This window comes from Dendrobates tinctorius, unplaced genomic scaffold, assembly GCF_039654945.1.
Source record: "Dendrobates tinctorius isolate UK_male_01 unplaced genomic scaffold, ASM3965494v1 ptg000107l, whole genome shotgun sequence".
Taxonomy (NCBI): Eukaryota; Metazoa; Chordata; class Amphibia; order Anura; family Dendrobatidae; genus Dendrobates; species Dendrobates tinctorius.
The window spans coordinates 15,807,312-15,825,122 of record NW_027361775.1 but is presented as its reverse complement, the minus strand read 5'-3'; the positions used below and the strand labels follow the sequence as shown (position 1 = coordinate 15,825,122).

Here is a 17,811-nt window from a genome sequence, read left to right as displayed (position 1 = left end):
TCCCAAAGCACCATTACCCTTTTTTCTTTCCAACCCTTCGCTAATGGAGACCCCCTCTACAACTTATACATTTCATATTAGACAGGGGTGGGAACAAGCCCATTATCATTGGTTAGTTATCTGGATTTCTAGTTAGAAAACACTTTACACAACGAAAAAAAAAGTAATTTTAAATTTGAACATGTTATGCTAATTGGATGTACATGTGCCCCATTTGTTTTAGTGATTAGCTGTAAGCAAGGTAGATCATGTCTTCTCCAGGTAGATATAACTCAGCGCTGTGCTTACTGCCTGATGATACATGTAATGGGTACTGGAGACTTTCACAATTGTATATCCATTTTGTGATCTGATTAATCCTCTATTTTAGAATTTGAATCCCACAATTGCTCAGGACTGGTCTTCAGGATTACAAAGACTGATCTTGAAGAAAGAGAATGAAATTCGAGCTGCAGACCGCTGCAGAATTCAGCTCCAGCTTCCTGGCAAGCATGACAAGTCAGTGGTATTTGTTTTTGATAATTTTCTGGCCATGGTGTTCATATTCTGCGTGTTTTTAGAGACACCAAATATTTCCACCACGCATATTCTTTTCATCTTCTTTTCTAAATGTGTTACAGATCAGGACGGGCCACTTTCTTTACTGCAGTCTTCAATACATTTACTCCTGCTGCAAAACAGTCATGGATCAATAATTTACAGATGGCAAAGCTTGCTCTTGGTAAGTGCGGGTTGTGATGTAAAATATCCCTTTCATGTACATAAAAGAATAATTCGGCATTACTCCACAGGTACTTTAGCAGCAGGCAGTTTCTAATTTGAAAGGTTAGCAACTCTGGATTGTATTGGTCGCACCTGTCAGTTTATTATTAACGTTTATTATTGTATTATAGATGTAGTCCCTGTTATATTCATGATTCAGAGCAAAGAATGCCTTCATTGATAAACTCTTACATTATAGGTTGTATCATACAAAACCTAAGATAAAAACAGTAAGAAAATACCCTGTAGTAAGTAAATGAAAAAATAGTCCTAATAAATAACATAGGGTACTCAGTTAACACTATTTTGATCAAAACTATCCCACCGCGACAAGGTGTACCCAATCAGGAAACTCCTATCTCTAGTATTAAACCTCTCTTTGTTTTGAGCAGATCTCAAAATAGATGGGGTCACAGCAGTACCCAGTCCCAAATGTTCAGCACCTCCCTGTGGAAAGCTAAATAGACAGAATGAATGATCAGCTCAAAAAGGGGGAGCGATGCCCCAATTTTGTACAAAGAGCAACAAATTAAAGCAATCCCAAAGAAATAAGCCGGAATATATGTTGGTATAAGGGCAATATGTAGGGGCATATTCACACTGCGTCCATTTAGCAGAAAAAACAAAGTGAGCAAATACCCTGTAGTAAGTAAACAAATAATTAGTAATAGTACAAGTTAACACTGTTTTGATTAAAAAAAAGCGTAAAGGCAATCTGATATTGCCCTTTTTTATTGCTAGCTATTGTAGGTGTGATACCCTTTAATTCCTTTCTGATGTAGTATGTAACAGTATGCCCTACCTCGGGTCTGCATGTATGGAGCGAACTCAAAAGCTGAACTCGCACCATACCCGGCAGATGCCAGCTGTGTCAGACAGCCAGCATCTGCCTGTAATAGCTACAACTGGAGCAAGTTCCGATCACTGACGTTTAATCAGTTAATTGATGCTTTCAGTTTCTTACAGTGACATTTAAATAGCTGTACTTCCATTGCGTGCATGCACTAGCTCCCATCAGCTTCCTCTGTAATCTGATTGCAGGTTAATGAGGGGTTTTCATGGCAACCTGGGACCTGTTGAAGGCTCCATGACTGCCATCTCTTCTCCTGTGAAGCGCAGCCTGTGGCTCGTCTAAATAGATGAACCTCATTTTGACTATATACTACAGCACAGCAGGTTTGCAGTATATAGAACATAGTGATCAAACAATTTTAGGTTAAAGTCCCCAAAGAGGACTACAAATTGAGTGCGGTTCAGTGTTTAGCACTGTAAATTTGCAAAGCTGGGGTCCTGGTTTCAAATCCCACCAAGGACAACATCTGCACGGAGTTTATGCTCTCCCTGTATTTGCATGAGTTTCCTGCAAGTGTTCCGGTTTCCTCCCAAAGACATACTGGTAGGGAATTTAGATTGGGGACAGTGGTGATGTCTGTACAGAATTGTAGAATTAATAGTGCTGTATTAATGAACAAAATAAATGAGTAAAAAAAGTTTTAAAGAAAGTATTTGTATACAAAAATGTATAACATTTCAAATCGACCACTTTATCCCAGTTTATAAATAAAAAATAAATATATTTAATGTATCTCCCCATCCATAAGCCTGATGTACACTCACTGGCCACTTTATTAGGTACACCATGCTAGTAAGGGGTTGGACCCCCTTTTGCCTTCAGAACTGCCTCAATTCTTCGTGGCAGAGATTCAACAAGGTGCTGGAAGCATTCCTCAGAGATTTTGGACCATATTGACATGATGGCATCACACAGTTGGCGCAGATTTGTCGGCTGCACATCCCTGATGCGAATCTCCCGTTCCACCACATCCCAAAGATGCTCTATTGGATTGAGATCTGGTGACTGAGGAGGCCATTTGAGTACAGTGAACTCATTGTCATGTTCAAGAAACCAATCTGAGATGATTCGAGCTTTATGACATGGCGCATTATCCTGCTGAAAGTAGCCATCAGATGTTGGGCACATTGTGGTCATAAAGGGATGGACATGGTCAGCAACAATACTCAGGTAGGCTGTGGCGTTGCAACGATGCTCAATTGGTACCAAGGGGCCCAAAGAGTGCCAAGAAAAAATTCCCCTCACCATGACACCACCACCACCAACCTGAACCGTTGATACAAGGCAGGATGGATCCATGCTTTCATGTTGTTTACGCCAAATTCTGACCCTACCATCCGAATGTCGCAGCAGAAATCGAGACTCATCAGACCAGGCAACGTTTTTCCAATCTTCTACTGTCCAATTTCGATGAGCTTGTGCAAATTGTAGCCTCAGTTTCCTGTTCTTAGCTGAGAGGAGTGGTACCCAGTGTGGTCTTCTGCTGCTGTAGCCCATCTGCCTCAAAGTTCGACGCACTGTGCGTTCAGAGATGCTCTTCTGCCTACCTTGGTTGTAACGGGTGGCAATTTGAGTCACTGTTGCCTTTCTATCAGCTCGAACCAGTCTGCCCATTCTCCTCTGACCTCTGGCATCAACAAGGCATTTCTGGCCACAGAACTGCCGCTCACTGGATTTTTTTTCTTTTTCGGACCATTCTCTGTAAACCCTAGAGATGGTTGTGCGTGAAAATCCCAGTAGATCAGCAGTTTCTGAAATACTCAGACCAGCCCTTCTGGCACCAACAATCATGCCACGTTCAAAGGCACTCAAATCACCTTTCTTCCCCATACTGATGCTCGGTTTGAACTGCAGGAGATTGTCTTGACCATGTCTACATGCCTAAATGCACTGAGTTGCCGCCATGTGATTGGCTGATTAGAAATTAAGTCTTAACACACAGTTGGACAGGTGTACCTAATAAAGTGGCCAGTGAGTGTATATATAATTGTGTTTTTATCTGTTACCAGACCACTATAAAAAAATAAAAGAAATGCAATAAAAAGCTATGATAACAGTATCTTAAAAATGTCCGTGCACAACAAGCCTTCAAACAGCTCCATTGACAGAAAAATAAAAACATTATGGATCTTTGAAAATGGCTAGTGAAAAATATTATTTATATTTTCAAATTTCCAAATTAAAAAAAAAAAAAGTGTACAAGTTTGATATTGACGTAATCTTCCTGACCTGGAAAATCATGTTACCAGGCTATTTTTACTACAAACTGATCAAAATACAGCCAAAAGCGGGAAAAAAAAATGGAATTTGCAGTTTTATTTCACCATTTCATTGCAAGTGGAATTTTTTTTTCCAGTACATTCTATAGTTAAATATATGATGTCTTTCAAAACTACAACTTGTCCTGCAAGAAAAAGCTCTAATATCCTGATAGAATGGAAGAAAAATGAAAGCGTGAAAAACCAAATTGCCCATGGCTAGGTAAAATAAAATGATGTTACAAAGTAAACTTTTGAGATAACGTAAGCCTCTTATTCCAGCATGGTATAGCAAAATAGCTGAAGAAATACAATGTTATACATGCGTAGATTGTAGGGTGAATCCTTAGTTAGTTTTACATAAGCTGAGTAAAAGGTCATTGTTCCTTAATTCATATAAGTTCAAGGACCTGGTGCCCAAGATCAAAAGGTTTATTTTAAAATATATGGTGTCCCTAGAAATTGGTAGCAAGATTAGAAGTCTGTAGCTGTAAACTGGATGTTTACATGTAGTACGCAGGGACGGACTGGCCATCTGGCAATTCTGACTAATGCCAGAAGGGCTTGTCTGGTCATGGGCTGCCTTGTCTGCTATGTTAACAGAATCGGTGTTCTCAAGGCATCCATACTGTTAAGAGATGTGATGAAGCACAAAGTCGCTGACTCCCATCACTCCAGCGGGCCACGGGTATCATTAGAAATATCGGTCTTGTTGTAAATCTTGCTTTCCTCCATCTATGGTAATATTAGTAATACGTCCTATCTGGTGCTTGGGGAGAGTGACAGCATGGGCCTGTGTGATTTCAAATGCCAGGGCTGAATTTCAGTCCCAGTCCGTACCTGTGTGGTAGTGACCTAATACCGAGGGAATCGGTGAATAATTGTCTTTGTTGCGTTTCTTCTACACCAGGAGAGGAGAACCAGCTGGGTTGGTTCTGTCTGGAAGATGAGGGAAACCAGATCAAAAAGGAGAAGCACCCCTTACTGGTTGAGCACCTTCCAGTTATCATGTCTAAGCAACAGGAATTCAAGGTGAGTTTTAGACTGCAGCCATTAGAAGCGGTTCTTGAGCAACAAAGATCTTTTTTTCATATCATACTTTAAAATGCAATAACTCCATCTTGACTTGGCATTCAGAGAACATAGAATGGAGGCCCATCTGGTCTGGTCAGCAAATATGTTACATACACTCAGTCAGATCTGCGTTTCAGAGGTCGTGCACATATTTTTAACACCAGGATGACCTTATTAATAGCACTGTCTTACCTTCCACATGATTAATGCCTCTTCAAGTCAGCGATACCTACTGTACATGATGTAAGTGTATTTATAGAGCCAGGTATGGACGTAATGTTCTCTGACCCAATTAGCATTTCCCTGATTTATTTTCAGATTGAATGTGCCATCTATAATCCCGAACCATATCTCAGTAGTGAAAATGATCCTGATACTCTTTCAATGCATCATGGATTTCTGTGGGTAAGTGACACCTCTTCCATGTTCTGATTTACAGCCAGTGCTGAAATGAAATGTATCCTTTGTCTTCAATATTGTATCTGACTAAATTACTTTGCTGTTTTCTGTTTTGAAATGTTAGAAAATAAAATGTAATGAAAGAACAGTGTTTAATTAGCCAAACCAAAATTTGTCAGTCAGTGACTTCACTATTTCCCAGTTTTATAAAACAGAAAACATAATAATATCCTTCTGTATCGATGTATTTTTTAAGGAAGCACCTAAAATAATGGAGCCTTCAAGCAAGTATGCATAAATAATGCATACAAAAATTAATGTACTGGCCATACACTATCACTATATAGAGAGCTGAGTCTGCTCTGGGCAGCGCGGATCCTATCTGTTTTAAATAGTCGGCACTCAGCAGCAACTGATGGGATTGGAGCCAGCTAACGCCTGTCAAATCAGTTTAATATCTTAAAAAAAGCTGTTGTCAGAAAATAACCTATTGGTTTTTGTGCTATGTTTTTTTTTGCTCAATGGTTTATTCTTCCATATCACAATTTGTATTAAGAATGAAAATGAAAATCTTGCAATTCTCACACTGGCCACTGGGACTTTTTAGTGACATTGCTTACAGTAAATTGTATTTTGTGTTTATCAGTTTTATATAAAGATGTGAGCAGTTGTGATTGTATTCAGTTCAATGTGCATTCTGTGCATATAAGGGTGTGACCACCCTGTTTCTGAATATATGTATTTTGCACCATATGGGGAATTGAAACATTTCCATTTTTGCTGGTTATTCTTATCCCCTTTATGTTGGAGACCCCTTTACTCTGTCTCCTCATTGGGGGACACAGAACCATGGGTGTTATGCTGCTGTCCACTAGGAGGCGACACTATGCATAATCTGAAAAAGATTAACTTTGGCTCCTCCTCTGCAGTATACACCCCTGGACGGCATCAGCCTTCTCCAGTTTTTGCTTAGTGTCGCAAGGAGGCACACCTTTTTTTCCGTTCTCTTTTTTTTTTTTTTTTTTTTCGTCAGGAACAGATGAAGAAAAGTGGGTCTCCAGCGAGACTCCCGACATGGCTCCTTCCTTGGCCCCCTTTTTAGGGGTGCCCGGTTGAAGTTGAGATGGCTATTCCTCATGTCGCTCCTTCCCCAGTCCTGCGGGTACTGGTCCGAAGTTGAGTCCCCCCCTCCTTCCCCAACCCCTTTGGGGTCTGGGTTGAGGCGAGGATGAAGACCCCCTGACGGTGACAGACGCACCCTCCCTAATCATTAGGTTGAGACGCCTCAGGTAGGGTCAGAGAATAGGCATCATTCCGCAGCTTCCAGGGACCCCAGACCAGCTGAGGGATCCTGTTGGGGCCGGGGGAGGGTGCGGACTGGCATGGCACAGCAGAGACGGGGCTTTTCTGCGTCTCTGTCTCTGCAGCAGCAGCGGCTCCATAGCGCTCCAGGGGCCCCCCATACAAGAACTGCTGCCCCTGCTACCCCCACCGCTATCTAGTCGACCATTCTGGGGGGGTTTGGTACAAATCAGCCCCCCCCCCCCCCGGACTACCGCGCCGCTCTGGAGCCCTCCTGGGCATCAGGCCTCTAATTTAGACCGCGGCTTCGGCCTAGCCGAAGCTGCTGCCTTTTCCCAGCCCCCCGGCCCGCCCCCCGGATGACTAAAATGACACGCTGGAGTGTCATAGAAGGGGCGGATTGAGGCAGAAAGGGCGCGTTTTTACACAGCCCAGCGCGCCCTTTTCAGCTCTCCGCCCCCTCCTCCCTCTCCTCAGAGTCCCGGTGGCCATTTTTTTTTTTGGATGAGATCCAGGAGAGGAGCATCACAGCGGTCTCCGGGGGGCACAGAACTGGGATCTGTCGGCGCTGGACCTAGGGGCACACCGGTGGGGTAAGCTCACAGCTGGGTTCTCATTACTCAGCTGTGAATCCATACTTCCTAGAAGGCTCTCTGTGGGTTGCCTCTGCGTAGCCACCCCTGTACGATCCCTGATAGCCAGCCTCTGTGCACTATGCCGGGCTCAAGGAAGAGAACTAGGCAGGAATGTTTCTATGCATTCTGCACAGCCTGCAAAGCCACGCTCCCTAGTGGCAGCATGTATCCGCACTGCCGGGACTGCATCCAGAACTCTGGGTCAGAACCCCAGGGAGTCCCTACTGACGCTTCAGTGTCAGAGGCCACGCCGGAATGGGCAACTCAGATGTCACAGTCTATGACACAGTCCATAGACAACCTAACTGCCACATTGCTGCAAGCTCTGCAGAGTCGGGCCCCGGCTATGGACGTTACACAGCAAACGGACAGCTTGTCTCAGGAACATGCTGCTTCCGACTCTCACAGACGTAAGCGGACCCACAGGTCTCGATCACCTGAGTCGTCCTATAGCACAAGGTCGTCCCCCCCAGGGAGAGACAGCGTCATTCCAGGTCTCCTAGGCAGTCCCCTGTCACAGACAGACAGTGCAATTTACCACAGAGATCCCCCACCACAGAAGACCCCCGCCCCAGGTCGCCCTCCAGGGATCACCTTAGTGAGGCACAGGATTCGGAGGGCATCTGTGACTCCGACTCAGATAACGAAACGGAGAGGTCTGTGCAGGGCTGTGGAGTCGGTAAGCCACAGTTGCGACTCCGACTCCTGGATTTTATCAGGCTCCGACTCCGACTCCTTCATAAATGGCCAATTCATAACAACAAATTTACTGTTGTAAAATATTAAACATCGTGCTTATTCAGTTTCTCACCATCATATAAGTAATCAGACCACATAGAGCAAAAACTACATTTATTAGAATACAATTAGAATATAGCAAATAACTTTTATAAACTTTTCTAAACTGTAAGTAAATATGCAATAAACACTTTTATGCAGTTAATAAGAAGAAATCTATAAATTTGTCCTCAGAAAAAGTATTGCCTCTGTCAGATCCTCCTTCATGGATGCCCTCAAATCTGATCTAATTATTTTGAGAGCAGAGAACAACCTCTCTACACTAACTTGTGTTGGTGGCAAAGCAGTAACCACTCGGGCAACATCTCTGACAATGTCAGGATACAGAGGAATCGCTTGTTGCACTGTTATTTTTGATGAACGGTCAAATTTCTCAATTTCTTTTAGTGCACATGAAAAATTCTGCTGAAATGTACTGGCTGTGTTCCTTGATGGGGATGACTCTTCTATGCGGGAACGCTTTGCACGGTCCTTGTGATCCAAATATTTTTCGAAATTAAATTCTTCATCAGTTGATGATGAGGGTGAAGATGTGGCAGGACGACCAAATTCTTCTTGTTCCTCCTGACTGTTCTGCAACCCTTTCATCCTTACTGCTATTTCAAACAGAGCTTCTTTTCCTTTACTTAGCTGTTGATCATCTAGAAGAATCCGATGCATTGGGTCTACATAAACAGCTGCCAAAAGAATGTTATTTTGTAATAGTAGCTCCTCTCTCCGTTTCATTGATGTAGCAATGCCACTTGCAATTAACCCTCCTCTTTGGGACAGGCGAAACATCAGGTTCTTCCACTCCTTTAAGAAAATACCTGGAGTTAAGTCCTCTGCTTGTAATTTTTTAGTCACTGTAAATGGTTGCTCTAGCAATTTTTCCAGCTCAGTCACCTGATTCCACTGACTTTCATTTAGCGTCAGTTGAGGGTTAGCCATGTCTACAAGAAAGGTTTTCAGTTCAACCAAGCGCTGAATCATTAAGTAAGTACTGCCCCATCGTGTGGCTTGATCAATAATTGCCCCTTTTCCAGCACGTCTCTTCAAAATTGAGTCAACTTTAGGGGTTCTGGCAACGGTAGCCAATTTTCTCACCTTGCCAATCAGTGCAGCAGCATGTCCTTCTTGCAGACTGTCTCTTATAGCCAGCTGTAGCGTATGCACAACACAGCGCATGTGATGAATGAAAGAACATATTGACACAGTTTCAACAAGATCATCTAAACTATCATGTTGCTGTTCATCTGAAGCAACTTCAGTTTGCTCCTCAGTTACAATACTGTGTTCCTCTATTTCAAACATTTCTGTGTCTGTGGACCCAGAATGTTCTTCTAGCTGCTGGTCACCATCATTACTCTCATTCATTAGCTTAATAGTACTTATCATATTTGAAGCATTGTCAGTTACGACAGAAAGAACTTGCTCTTTTTTAAGTTCATAGTCTTGCAGAACCTTTTCCACCAAGACCTGGAGAAACTCACTGGTGTGATGAGCTTTGGTGTCTTTTACTGCCAATGTCTTGGTAACTATTTAATTTTTGTCACAAACAAATCGGACATTGATGGCAAAATAGTTCACTCTGTGACGTGTGCAGGCATCCATTTTAAGAAACAGAAAGCGTCCCTTGAGAGTTTTTTTAAGTTCTTCCTTTTGTTTAAAAGCTTCTTCGATTACTAATTTTCTAATACTCTCTCTCTCCAGAGAAAGACCAAGCTTGCGGGCCATTTCCCCATTCAGACACATAAAAGCTGGTCGTGAAAATAATGAAATAGGCACACTATCCTTTACAACAAGCTCTATGATCTGTTTTTTAAATGTATCTACTGTCATTGTCACAGTAACTTTGTCACTGACAAAATATCTTGCAACTGATGGCTGCAACTCTGCTCCTTTGTTTGGCTGGAAGAGCTGGGCACTGGTTCATTGGTTTGAATGCAGTCTTTCTCATCCACTGCTTTCAGTACTTCTGGATGAAAGCGCTGTAAATGTCTCTTTAGATTAGAAGCTCTGGTAGGAGCATTTTTATCTTTGCCTGAATATGCACTCATCTTGGCTTCACAGCATTTGTTTTCGTCTGGATCATTTGTCATACACTGACAGACATAATGTTTTCTATCTTGAGTGATGGTGAAATGTTCAAATACAGCTGATTTAATGTGATGCTTCTTTGACATTCTCAGGTTTTTAATTCTGCATTCACAATCCAAATGACAATTGTTTTTCCTAAAAACAATTGTACAAAATTATTGCCAGGTCGTACAACTGATATAGTGGTCAGTAATACTGTTATTATTCCTCATGTACTCCCAGTTAACTGATGCAAAGTTTGTTGAAAGGGTAATACTTCTTACAGTCTTCCTCTTCTGAGTAGCAGGCAGCTGTGAGATGCTTGGAAGACGCACACCTAGTATGATCTAGTCTAGAGGAGGAGCTTTACTACTAAGAATTTGCAACACATTTTCACTTTCAGTTTCATACATTGTAAGTAGGGGGGTTGGGGCAGCATGAGGTTAACCAAGTATAAGATTAGATAAGGGCAGTGGAGAACAGTGACACACAAGAAGTAAGAAATGTCTCTATCTCCAGCAGAACTGCTTATCACTGTTGTTCATAGTTTGATAGAACATATATATTTGAGTAACATTTATAAAATTCATATGAAAGTTCAATTATGAAATATTAATACATTTTTTTTTAAAGCTGGAGTCGGTACATTTCTACCGACTCCGACTCCAACCAAAACTAACTCCGACTCCACAGCCCTGGGTCTGTGGTACCTTCTCCCCCTAGCAATACATTGCTAGTTGAGGACATAATCTCTGCCATTCATCGTGTGCTAAAAATTCCAGAGTCGTCCCCGGAAGTCCCAGAACATAGGATTTGCTTCGAAAGTGTTCAGAAACCACCTAAGGTCTTCCCTAATCACCATGAGTTTGAGAAAATACTTACCAAACAGTTTGCGCAGCCTGAGAAAAAATTTGCTAATCGCAAATATTTGGAAGCGAAGTACCCCTTCCCACAGACAGACACCAAACAATGGACAGATCCACCTGAAGTGGACCCCCCGGTTTCTAGGCTAGCAGCGCAGACCTTACTCTCTCTGCCAGATAGCTCAACCCTCAGGGACGCAGCAGACCGGCAAGTAGAACGCATGGCTCGTTCTATTTTCGAAGCGGCAGGCGCCTCTCTGGGCCCTGCGTTTGCTTCAGTTTGGGCGGCCAAGGCCATCCTGGCTTGGGCCAAAAAACTACAAGAGGGTCTTCAAGCTTCAAATCCCGAGCTCTCGGACCAAGCGGTCCAGATAGCAGTGGTAGCAGACTACATGCTTCATGCAGCCCTGGAATTCCGCAAGAGGTGTAGCGGGAATAGCATCAAACGCCATCACGATCCGACGCATCCTCTGGCTGCGAGAATGGAAAGCGGATGCGGCCTCAAAGAAGTCCCTCACGCGACTTCCGTATCTTACTGGAAGACTTTTCGGCGAAAAGTTGGACACAATGATAGCCAATTCCACTGGGGGTAAGAGTACCTCTCTCCCTCAACTAAAACCGAAACGCATGTTTAAACGAAGAAACCAGACGCGATTCCGATCCTTTCGGAATTCCTCGGGCTGGTCCGTCTCGCGCCCAGTGCAAAACCGTAACCGCTCTCCACGCAGGGACAACCCATGGACGCAGCAGCGACCGGACAGGTCTTGGCAGTCGAAAGCAGGCCAAGCGAAACCCAAGGGAGGAAAACCTCAGAACTTCGCTTCATCATGACTCGCGAACTCCGGAAGACACCCCACCAGTAGGCGGACGACTTTTACTCTTCCAGCAAGTCTGGCTGCCTATTACAGAAGACAGGTGGGTCAGGGAAATAGTGTCTTCCGGATACAAGATGGAGTTCACTTCCGCTCCACCGAACCGGTTCTTCCTTTCTATTCCTCCAACACCACCAGACAAGGCTCGTGCTTTCCACCAAGCGGTGGTCTCTCTCCTTCAAGCAGGAGTTGTGGTGCCGGTTCCCGCGAACGAGAGATTCCGAGGGTTCTACTCAAATCTGTTCGTAGTCCCCAAGAAAGGAGGCAGCGTCCGACCCATACTGGATCTAAAACAGCTCAACAATTACGTACGGGTCCGTGATTTCCGCATGGAGTCCCTCCGGTCCATCATTGCATCCATGTAGCAGGGAGAATACCTTGCCTCTATAGACATACAGGATGCATATCTGCACATACCAATTGCTCCCGCCCACCAAAGGTTTCTCAGGTTCGCGGTCAACCAAAACCACTACCAGTTTGTCGCCCTTCCGTTCGGACTCGCCACGGCTCCAAGAACGTTCACCAAAGTCATGGCGGCCACCATGGACGTCCTGCACTCAAGAGGCATTCTAGTCATCCCGTACCTGGACGACCTCCTCATCAAGTCTCCCTCTTTTAAAGACTGCGAGGTCAGTGTCTCAATCACAATAGACACACTGAGTCGCCTGGGATGGCTAGTCAACCTACAGAAATCGTCGACTATCCCAAGTCAGACTCTAACATTCCTGGGAATGTTATTCGACACCTCCAGGGGCCTGGTGCTCCTTCCCAAGGACAAGACACTGGCCATCCGTTTGGGATTTCGTACACTCCTTCGCAGTCCTCCTCGATCTCTCCGGTTTGCCATGAGAGTCCTCGGCCGGATGGCAGCAGCAATAGAGGCAGTGCCATTTGCCCAGTTTCACCTCAGGGTCCTTCAACTAGCCATACTCTGATCTTGGGACAGGAATCCCTTCTCCCTCGACAGGGAGTTCAGGTTGACGTCGTCAACCAGGAGGTCCCTACATTGGTGGCTCAAACCAACCTCGCTTACACGAGGGAAGCCCTTTCTCTCAGGACAATGGAAGATCCTGACTACCGATGCAAGCCTGACAGGCTGGGGGGCGGTGCACCTACATCACAGGGCACAAGGCAAGTGGTCACCGAGGGAAGTGACATTGCCCATCAATATTCTGGAAATCAGGGCCATCCTCTTGGCACTGAGAGCCTTTCATCACTTGCTTGCAGCCTCGCACATACGGATACAGTCGGACAATGCCACGGCTGTGGCATACGTGAACCACCAAGGCGGGACCCGCAGCGCCCAGGCGATGAGAGAAGTGGCGCATATCCTCCGCTGGGCGGAAGACACGAGGTCGGTACTTTCTACGGTCCACATTCCGGGTGTAGAAAACTGGGAAGCCGACTTCCTCAGCAGGCAAGGAATGGACTCGGGGGAGTGGTCTCTCCATCCCGAGATTTTTTACCAGATCTGTCAACGCTGGGGAACCCCGGAGGTGGACCTAATGGCATCCCATCTCAATACCAAGGTCCCCAATTTCATGGCCAGGACACACGACCCGCGGTCGCTCGGAGCGGATGCCCTGGTCCAGGACTGGTCCCAGTTCCGACTCCTGTACATTTTTCCACCCCTCCCCCTAATTTCCAGGGTCGTGAGGAAGATCAAGCAAGAGGGAGTTCCAACCATCCTCATCGCGCCAGACTGGCCCAGACGTACATGGTACGCCGACATCGTTCAACTTACAGCAGACGTCCCCTGGCGTCTACCCGACCGTCACGACCTTCTGTCTCAAGGTCCGTTCTTCCATCAGAATTCAGGGGCTCTCAATTTGACGGCATGGCCCTTGAAACCTGGATTCTAACCCAGGCAGGTTTTTCACCGGCAGTCGTTGCAACTATGATCAGGGCAAGGAAGCCTGCCTCCGCCAAGATCTATTATCGTACCTGGAGAGTTTCCTTTTCTTGGTGCGAATCTCATGGACAAGTCCCACTCCTTTATTCCCTCCCGAAGGTACTAGGTTTTCTTCAATCGGGCCTAGACGCAAAGCTATCCTTAGGCTCGCTTAAGAGTCAGGTGTCGGCGCTGTCAGTCCTTTTTCAAAAGCGCATTGCTATTAAACCGCAAGTAAGGACTTTCATCCAGGGAGTTTCCCGATTGGTTCCTCCCTACAAACGTCCGCTGGATACGTGGGACCTCAATCTGGTCCTGACAGCATTGCAAGCTCCACCCTTCGAACCTCTTAGAGGAGTTCCACTTTCCATTCTGTCTCAGAAAGTGGTTTTTCTAGTGGCGATCACCTCGTTACGCAGAGTGTCGGAATTGTCAGCACTGTCCTACAGACGGCCTTTCCTAGCCTTTCACCAGGACAAGGTGGTTCTCCGCACGGTACCATCCTTCCTTCCGAAGGTTGTGTCCAACTTTCACCTCAATGAGGAGATTTCACTGCCATCCCTTTGCCTGGTTCCGGTTCATAGAGTGGAGAAGGCTCTGCATACGCTTGACCTCGTCAGAGCATTGCGGATTTACGTGTCCAGGACTGCACCTTTCCGGAAGTCTGATTCCCTCTTCATTCTTCCAGAAGGTAGTCGCAAGGGACTGACGGCTTCCAAGGCTACCCTTGCCAGGTGGATCAAGTCCACCATACATGAGGCCTACCGACTTAACAGTTCCCCTCTTCCGGCCGGTATCACGGCACACTCTACACGGGCAGTAGGGGCCTCCTGGGCCATTCGGCATCAGGCTTCGGCACAACAAGTGTGTAAGGCGGCCACTTGGACTAGCCTACACACGTTTACGAAACACTACAGGGTTCATACCCAGTCCTCAGCGGATGCGAGCCTGGGTAGACTGGTTCTGCAGGCGGCACTGCCCCAAATTTAGGGACCTGCTAGCACATTATTCGTCCATTGCTTCCCACCCAGGGACTGCTTTGGGACGTCCCATGGTTCTGTGTCCCCCAATGAGGCGACAGAGTAAAGGAGATTTTTGTGTACTCACCGTAAAATCTATTTCTCTTAGCCTCTAATTGGGGGACACAGCTCCCACCCTGTTGCCCTTATGGGCCGTTGTTTACGGTTGAGTTCTCATATTGTTCTTTGAGCTCGTACATAGTAGCCTTCTTACAGGCATGGTTATGTTATTTGGTTATGTTCCTCCTAATGCTTTTGCACAAAACTTGGAGAAGGCTGACGCCGTCCAGGGGTGTATACTGCAGAGGAGGAGCCAAAGTTAATCTTTTTCAGATTATGCATAGTGTCGCCTCCTAGTGGACAGCAGCATAACACCCATGGTTCTGTGTCCCCCAATTAGAGGCTAAGAGAGAGAGATTTTACGGTGAGTACACAAAAATCTCCTTTTTTATGTCTTCTTTATGTAATTCTTTACTATTTTAAAATTGTGTATCAATAAAATTTGAACTTTTTTATAACTTCTATTTTCACTTCTTCAATCTTCGTGATATATCTCATGATGATTTTTGTTTGGATATACAAAGAAATAGGAATAAAAGGCTGTGTTCTTCCAAATATCGGTTGCAGATCGCACTTCCCACAGCTCCCTGACACAGACACTGAAATCCGAGCTTCAAATACCTGCTGCTTCCGAAATCAGAATTCTCTCCTATTTATTGTAGTTGTCAATCTTTTAAAGTGATCGCATATTACGTTGGCATGTACTACTAAGTCCTTCTGCAGAGTTTTTTTTTCTGTTTTGATCTGTCAGATTCATTATTGTCATAGAGACCTTGTGTGGCTCCAAGCCAACAAATATAAGTCAATTTCTACAAATACGCACATAAAACTCTAAGATGGTAAGCCCTTAGACGATATACAGTACATATTGAGGTTTTTGAACATTTGGATCAGTGCAGTGTCTGCATGATAAAACTGCATGTAAAATTAGAACAGGGAAAGTCACAAAAGTTTCTTGGCAGTGCAGCTTTAAGGTATAATTAACTTTTAGCTGACATTTGAGCGTGAGGATTCATGTATGTATGTGTGAGAAATAACACAACTTCTGATTTGTATCCTGCATCTTTTTAGCATGTGTTGCTCTTTCTTTTTCTTCCTTCTCCTTACTCTGTCTCTCCATAGACTTTTAGAACTTCAGCTGTAATCTGATCTCTCAGTGATCTAAAAACCTGTCTTTACCAAAGACCGATTTCAGCAGTGAATTCAGAGAAGAGGACTCTAGAAAGTGGAGAAATAAACATTTTTCTTTAGTGGGATATATAGCAAAGTTTCTCATCTTCACACTTGCAATCAACAGTTTCTCTTTTAAGTTTAAAATAGCATTGTCTACTACACTATTGAAATCCCTTTTTTCCTGCAGGATACTGATGTACATCATCGAGAATGGGCCAGGAGGACACTTTTTTGGCCTTCGTCTGGTAACAGAAGTTTATGGACTTCTGGTCTAGCGTGTATTTCGGGAGCGTTTCTGGCATACACTATAAGGCGATGTTCACATATTGCGTTTTTGTAGCTTGTTTTTTTCTTTTTTGCTGTGTTTTTTTAATGAACATTTAAAGCTGTTTTTTACAGTACCAGCAACAGGCATGAGATTTCAGAAATCTCATGCACACATTTACTTTTTTTTTTTCCTCACTGAGCTGAAAAATTACTTTTTTATTTTTGTATCTGCAGGATGTCTATTCTTTCACCGTCTTTGCAGCTTTTTCTCACCATAGAAAGTAATGAGAACCTTCAAAAAAAAACGCAACCATGCGTTTTTGCTTAAGAAAACGAACCTTATTAAACATGTACAGTAGATAAATATCTGATGAAATCTGCACCAGAAACGCAGCAAAAATGAGCCCAAACCTGCTTTGTGAGCAGCTTCTTTACTGCCAAAAGCAGATTTTTGTCTGCTGAAAAAAAACTGCAGCGTACGAACATGGCCTAAGGGTGTATGTGCACACTTGAAGTATTTATTGCAGCAGAAATTTCTGCATCTCTTGGCAGGAAAAACATTGCGTAAAATAGGTGCATTTATGCATGTTTTTGATACGGTTTTGATGCAGATTTTCCCCCAGTCATTATTGGTGAAATCTGCAGAAAAAAACTGAGGAACATGCGGTAGATTTCAATCTGTTGAAAATCTGCAAGTAGAAAAATAAGCAACATGCGCATAAGACTTTGGGAATCTCATTTACTGTTGGCATCAGGAAACCCTTCAAGTTTTGTAACAAATCTGTACAAAAAAAAGCAAAATTAATGCTATAAAAACGGAACATGTGCACAGACCCTAAATGTAGATGAAATAGGAGTTATGACTCCAGCCTTTCAGGTACAAGTGTAGACCTGGTGTAAACTCCTTCTGGGAGGTCTAAAACACAGAAACTAAATGTCTGAATAAATAATGAATGAGTTCTCACCGTGTCACGCTGCTGAAATCATGCTCTGGCTTTTGTTTTGTTTCCTGTTTTGTTTAGATTGGCAGCTGCACTAATCAGATGGGTCAGGTCGCTGTTGTTTCACTTCACAACCGTAGCCCGAAGGTGATCGAATGTTTCAACGTAGAGTCACGAATACTCTGCATGGTCTATGTCCCTGAGGAAGAAAAGCACAAACTATTAGGCGATGTCCCAGATACCGAGTGTAATACTATACGAGCACCAGATGTGCCCACAATTTGCCTGGGCATGGAAGAGGGAAGGTAGATGTCAAACATTGGGATGTGTCTGGGGAATGTCAGATATTAGTTTATGGGTCGTATGCTAATCTGATCAGTGATCGTACAGTTTTATATATCTTCCCTCGAAAAGTAACAACATCTTGAAGTAAATTTGCATGATACAGAATTTAGGCTAATTGAAGTGAAGGGCTTTCAACTTTTCTGGTTGCCTAGCTACTACTATTTATAACATCGATATACATATTAATATTCCTAGACCAGATGTCCTAAATCCTAACACTGTAGTATTATTAGTACCTACG

At 44.1% G+C, this 17,811-nt stretch overlaps 1 protein-coding gene across 4 annotated transcripts in view; it reads left to right on the top strand.

Moving 5' to 3' along the window:
• The window catches only part of ARHGEF10 (Rho guanine nucleotide exchange factor 10), a 291,292-nt gene that overhangs the window by 208,889 nt on the left and 64,592 nt on the right, over positions 1-17,811 (top strand). For all 4 annotated transcript variants that reach the window (XM_073589190.1, XM_073589191.1, XM_073589188.1 and 1 more), the window contains exons 20-24: positions 371-498; positions 621-721; positions 4,784-4,905; positions 5,266-5,352; positions 17,307-17,530. In XM_073589190.1, coding sequence (XP_073445291.1) covers positions 371-498; positions 621-721; positions 4,784-4,905; positions 5,266-5,352; positions 17,307-17,530 — 662 coding nt within the window. The remainder of the gene's footprint in view (positions 1-370; positions 499-620; positions 722-4,783; positions 4,906-5,265; positions 5,353-17,306; positions 17,531-17,811) is intronic.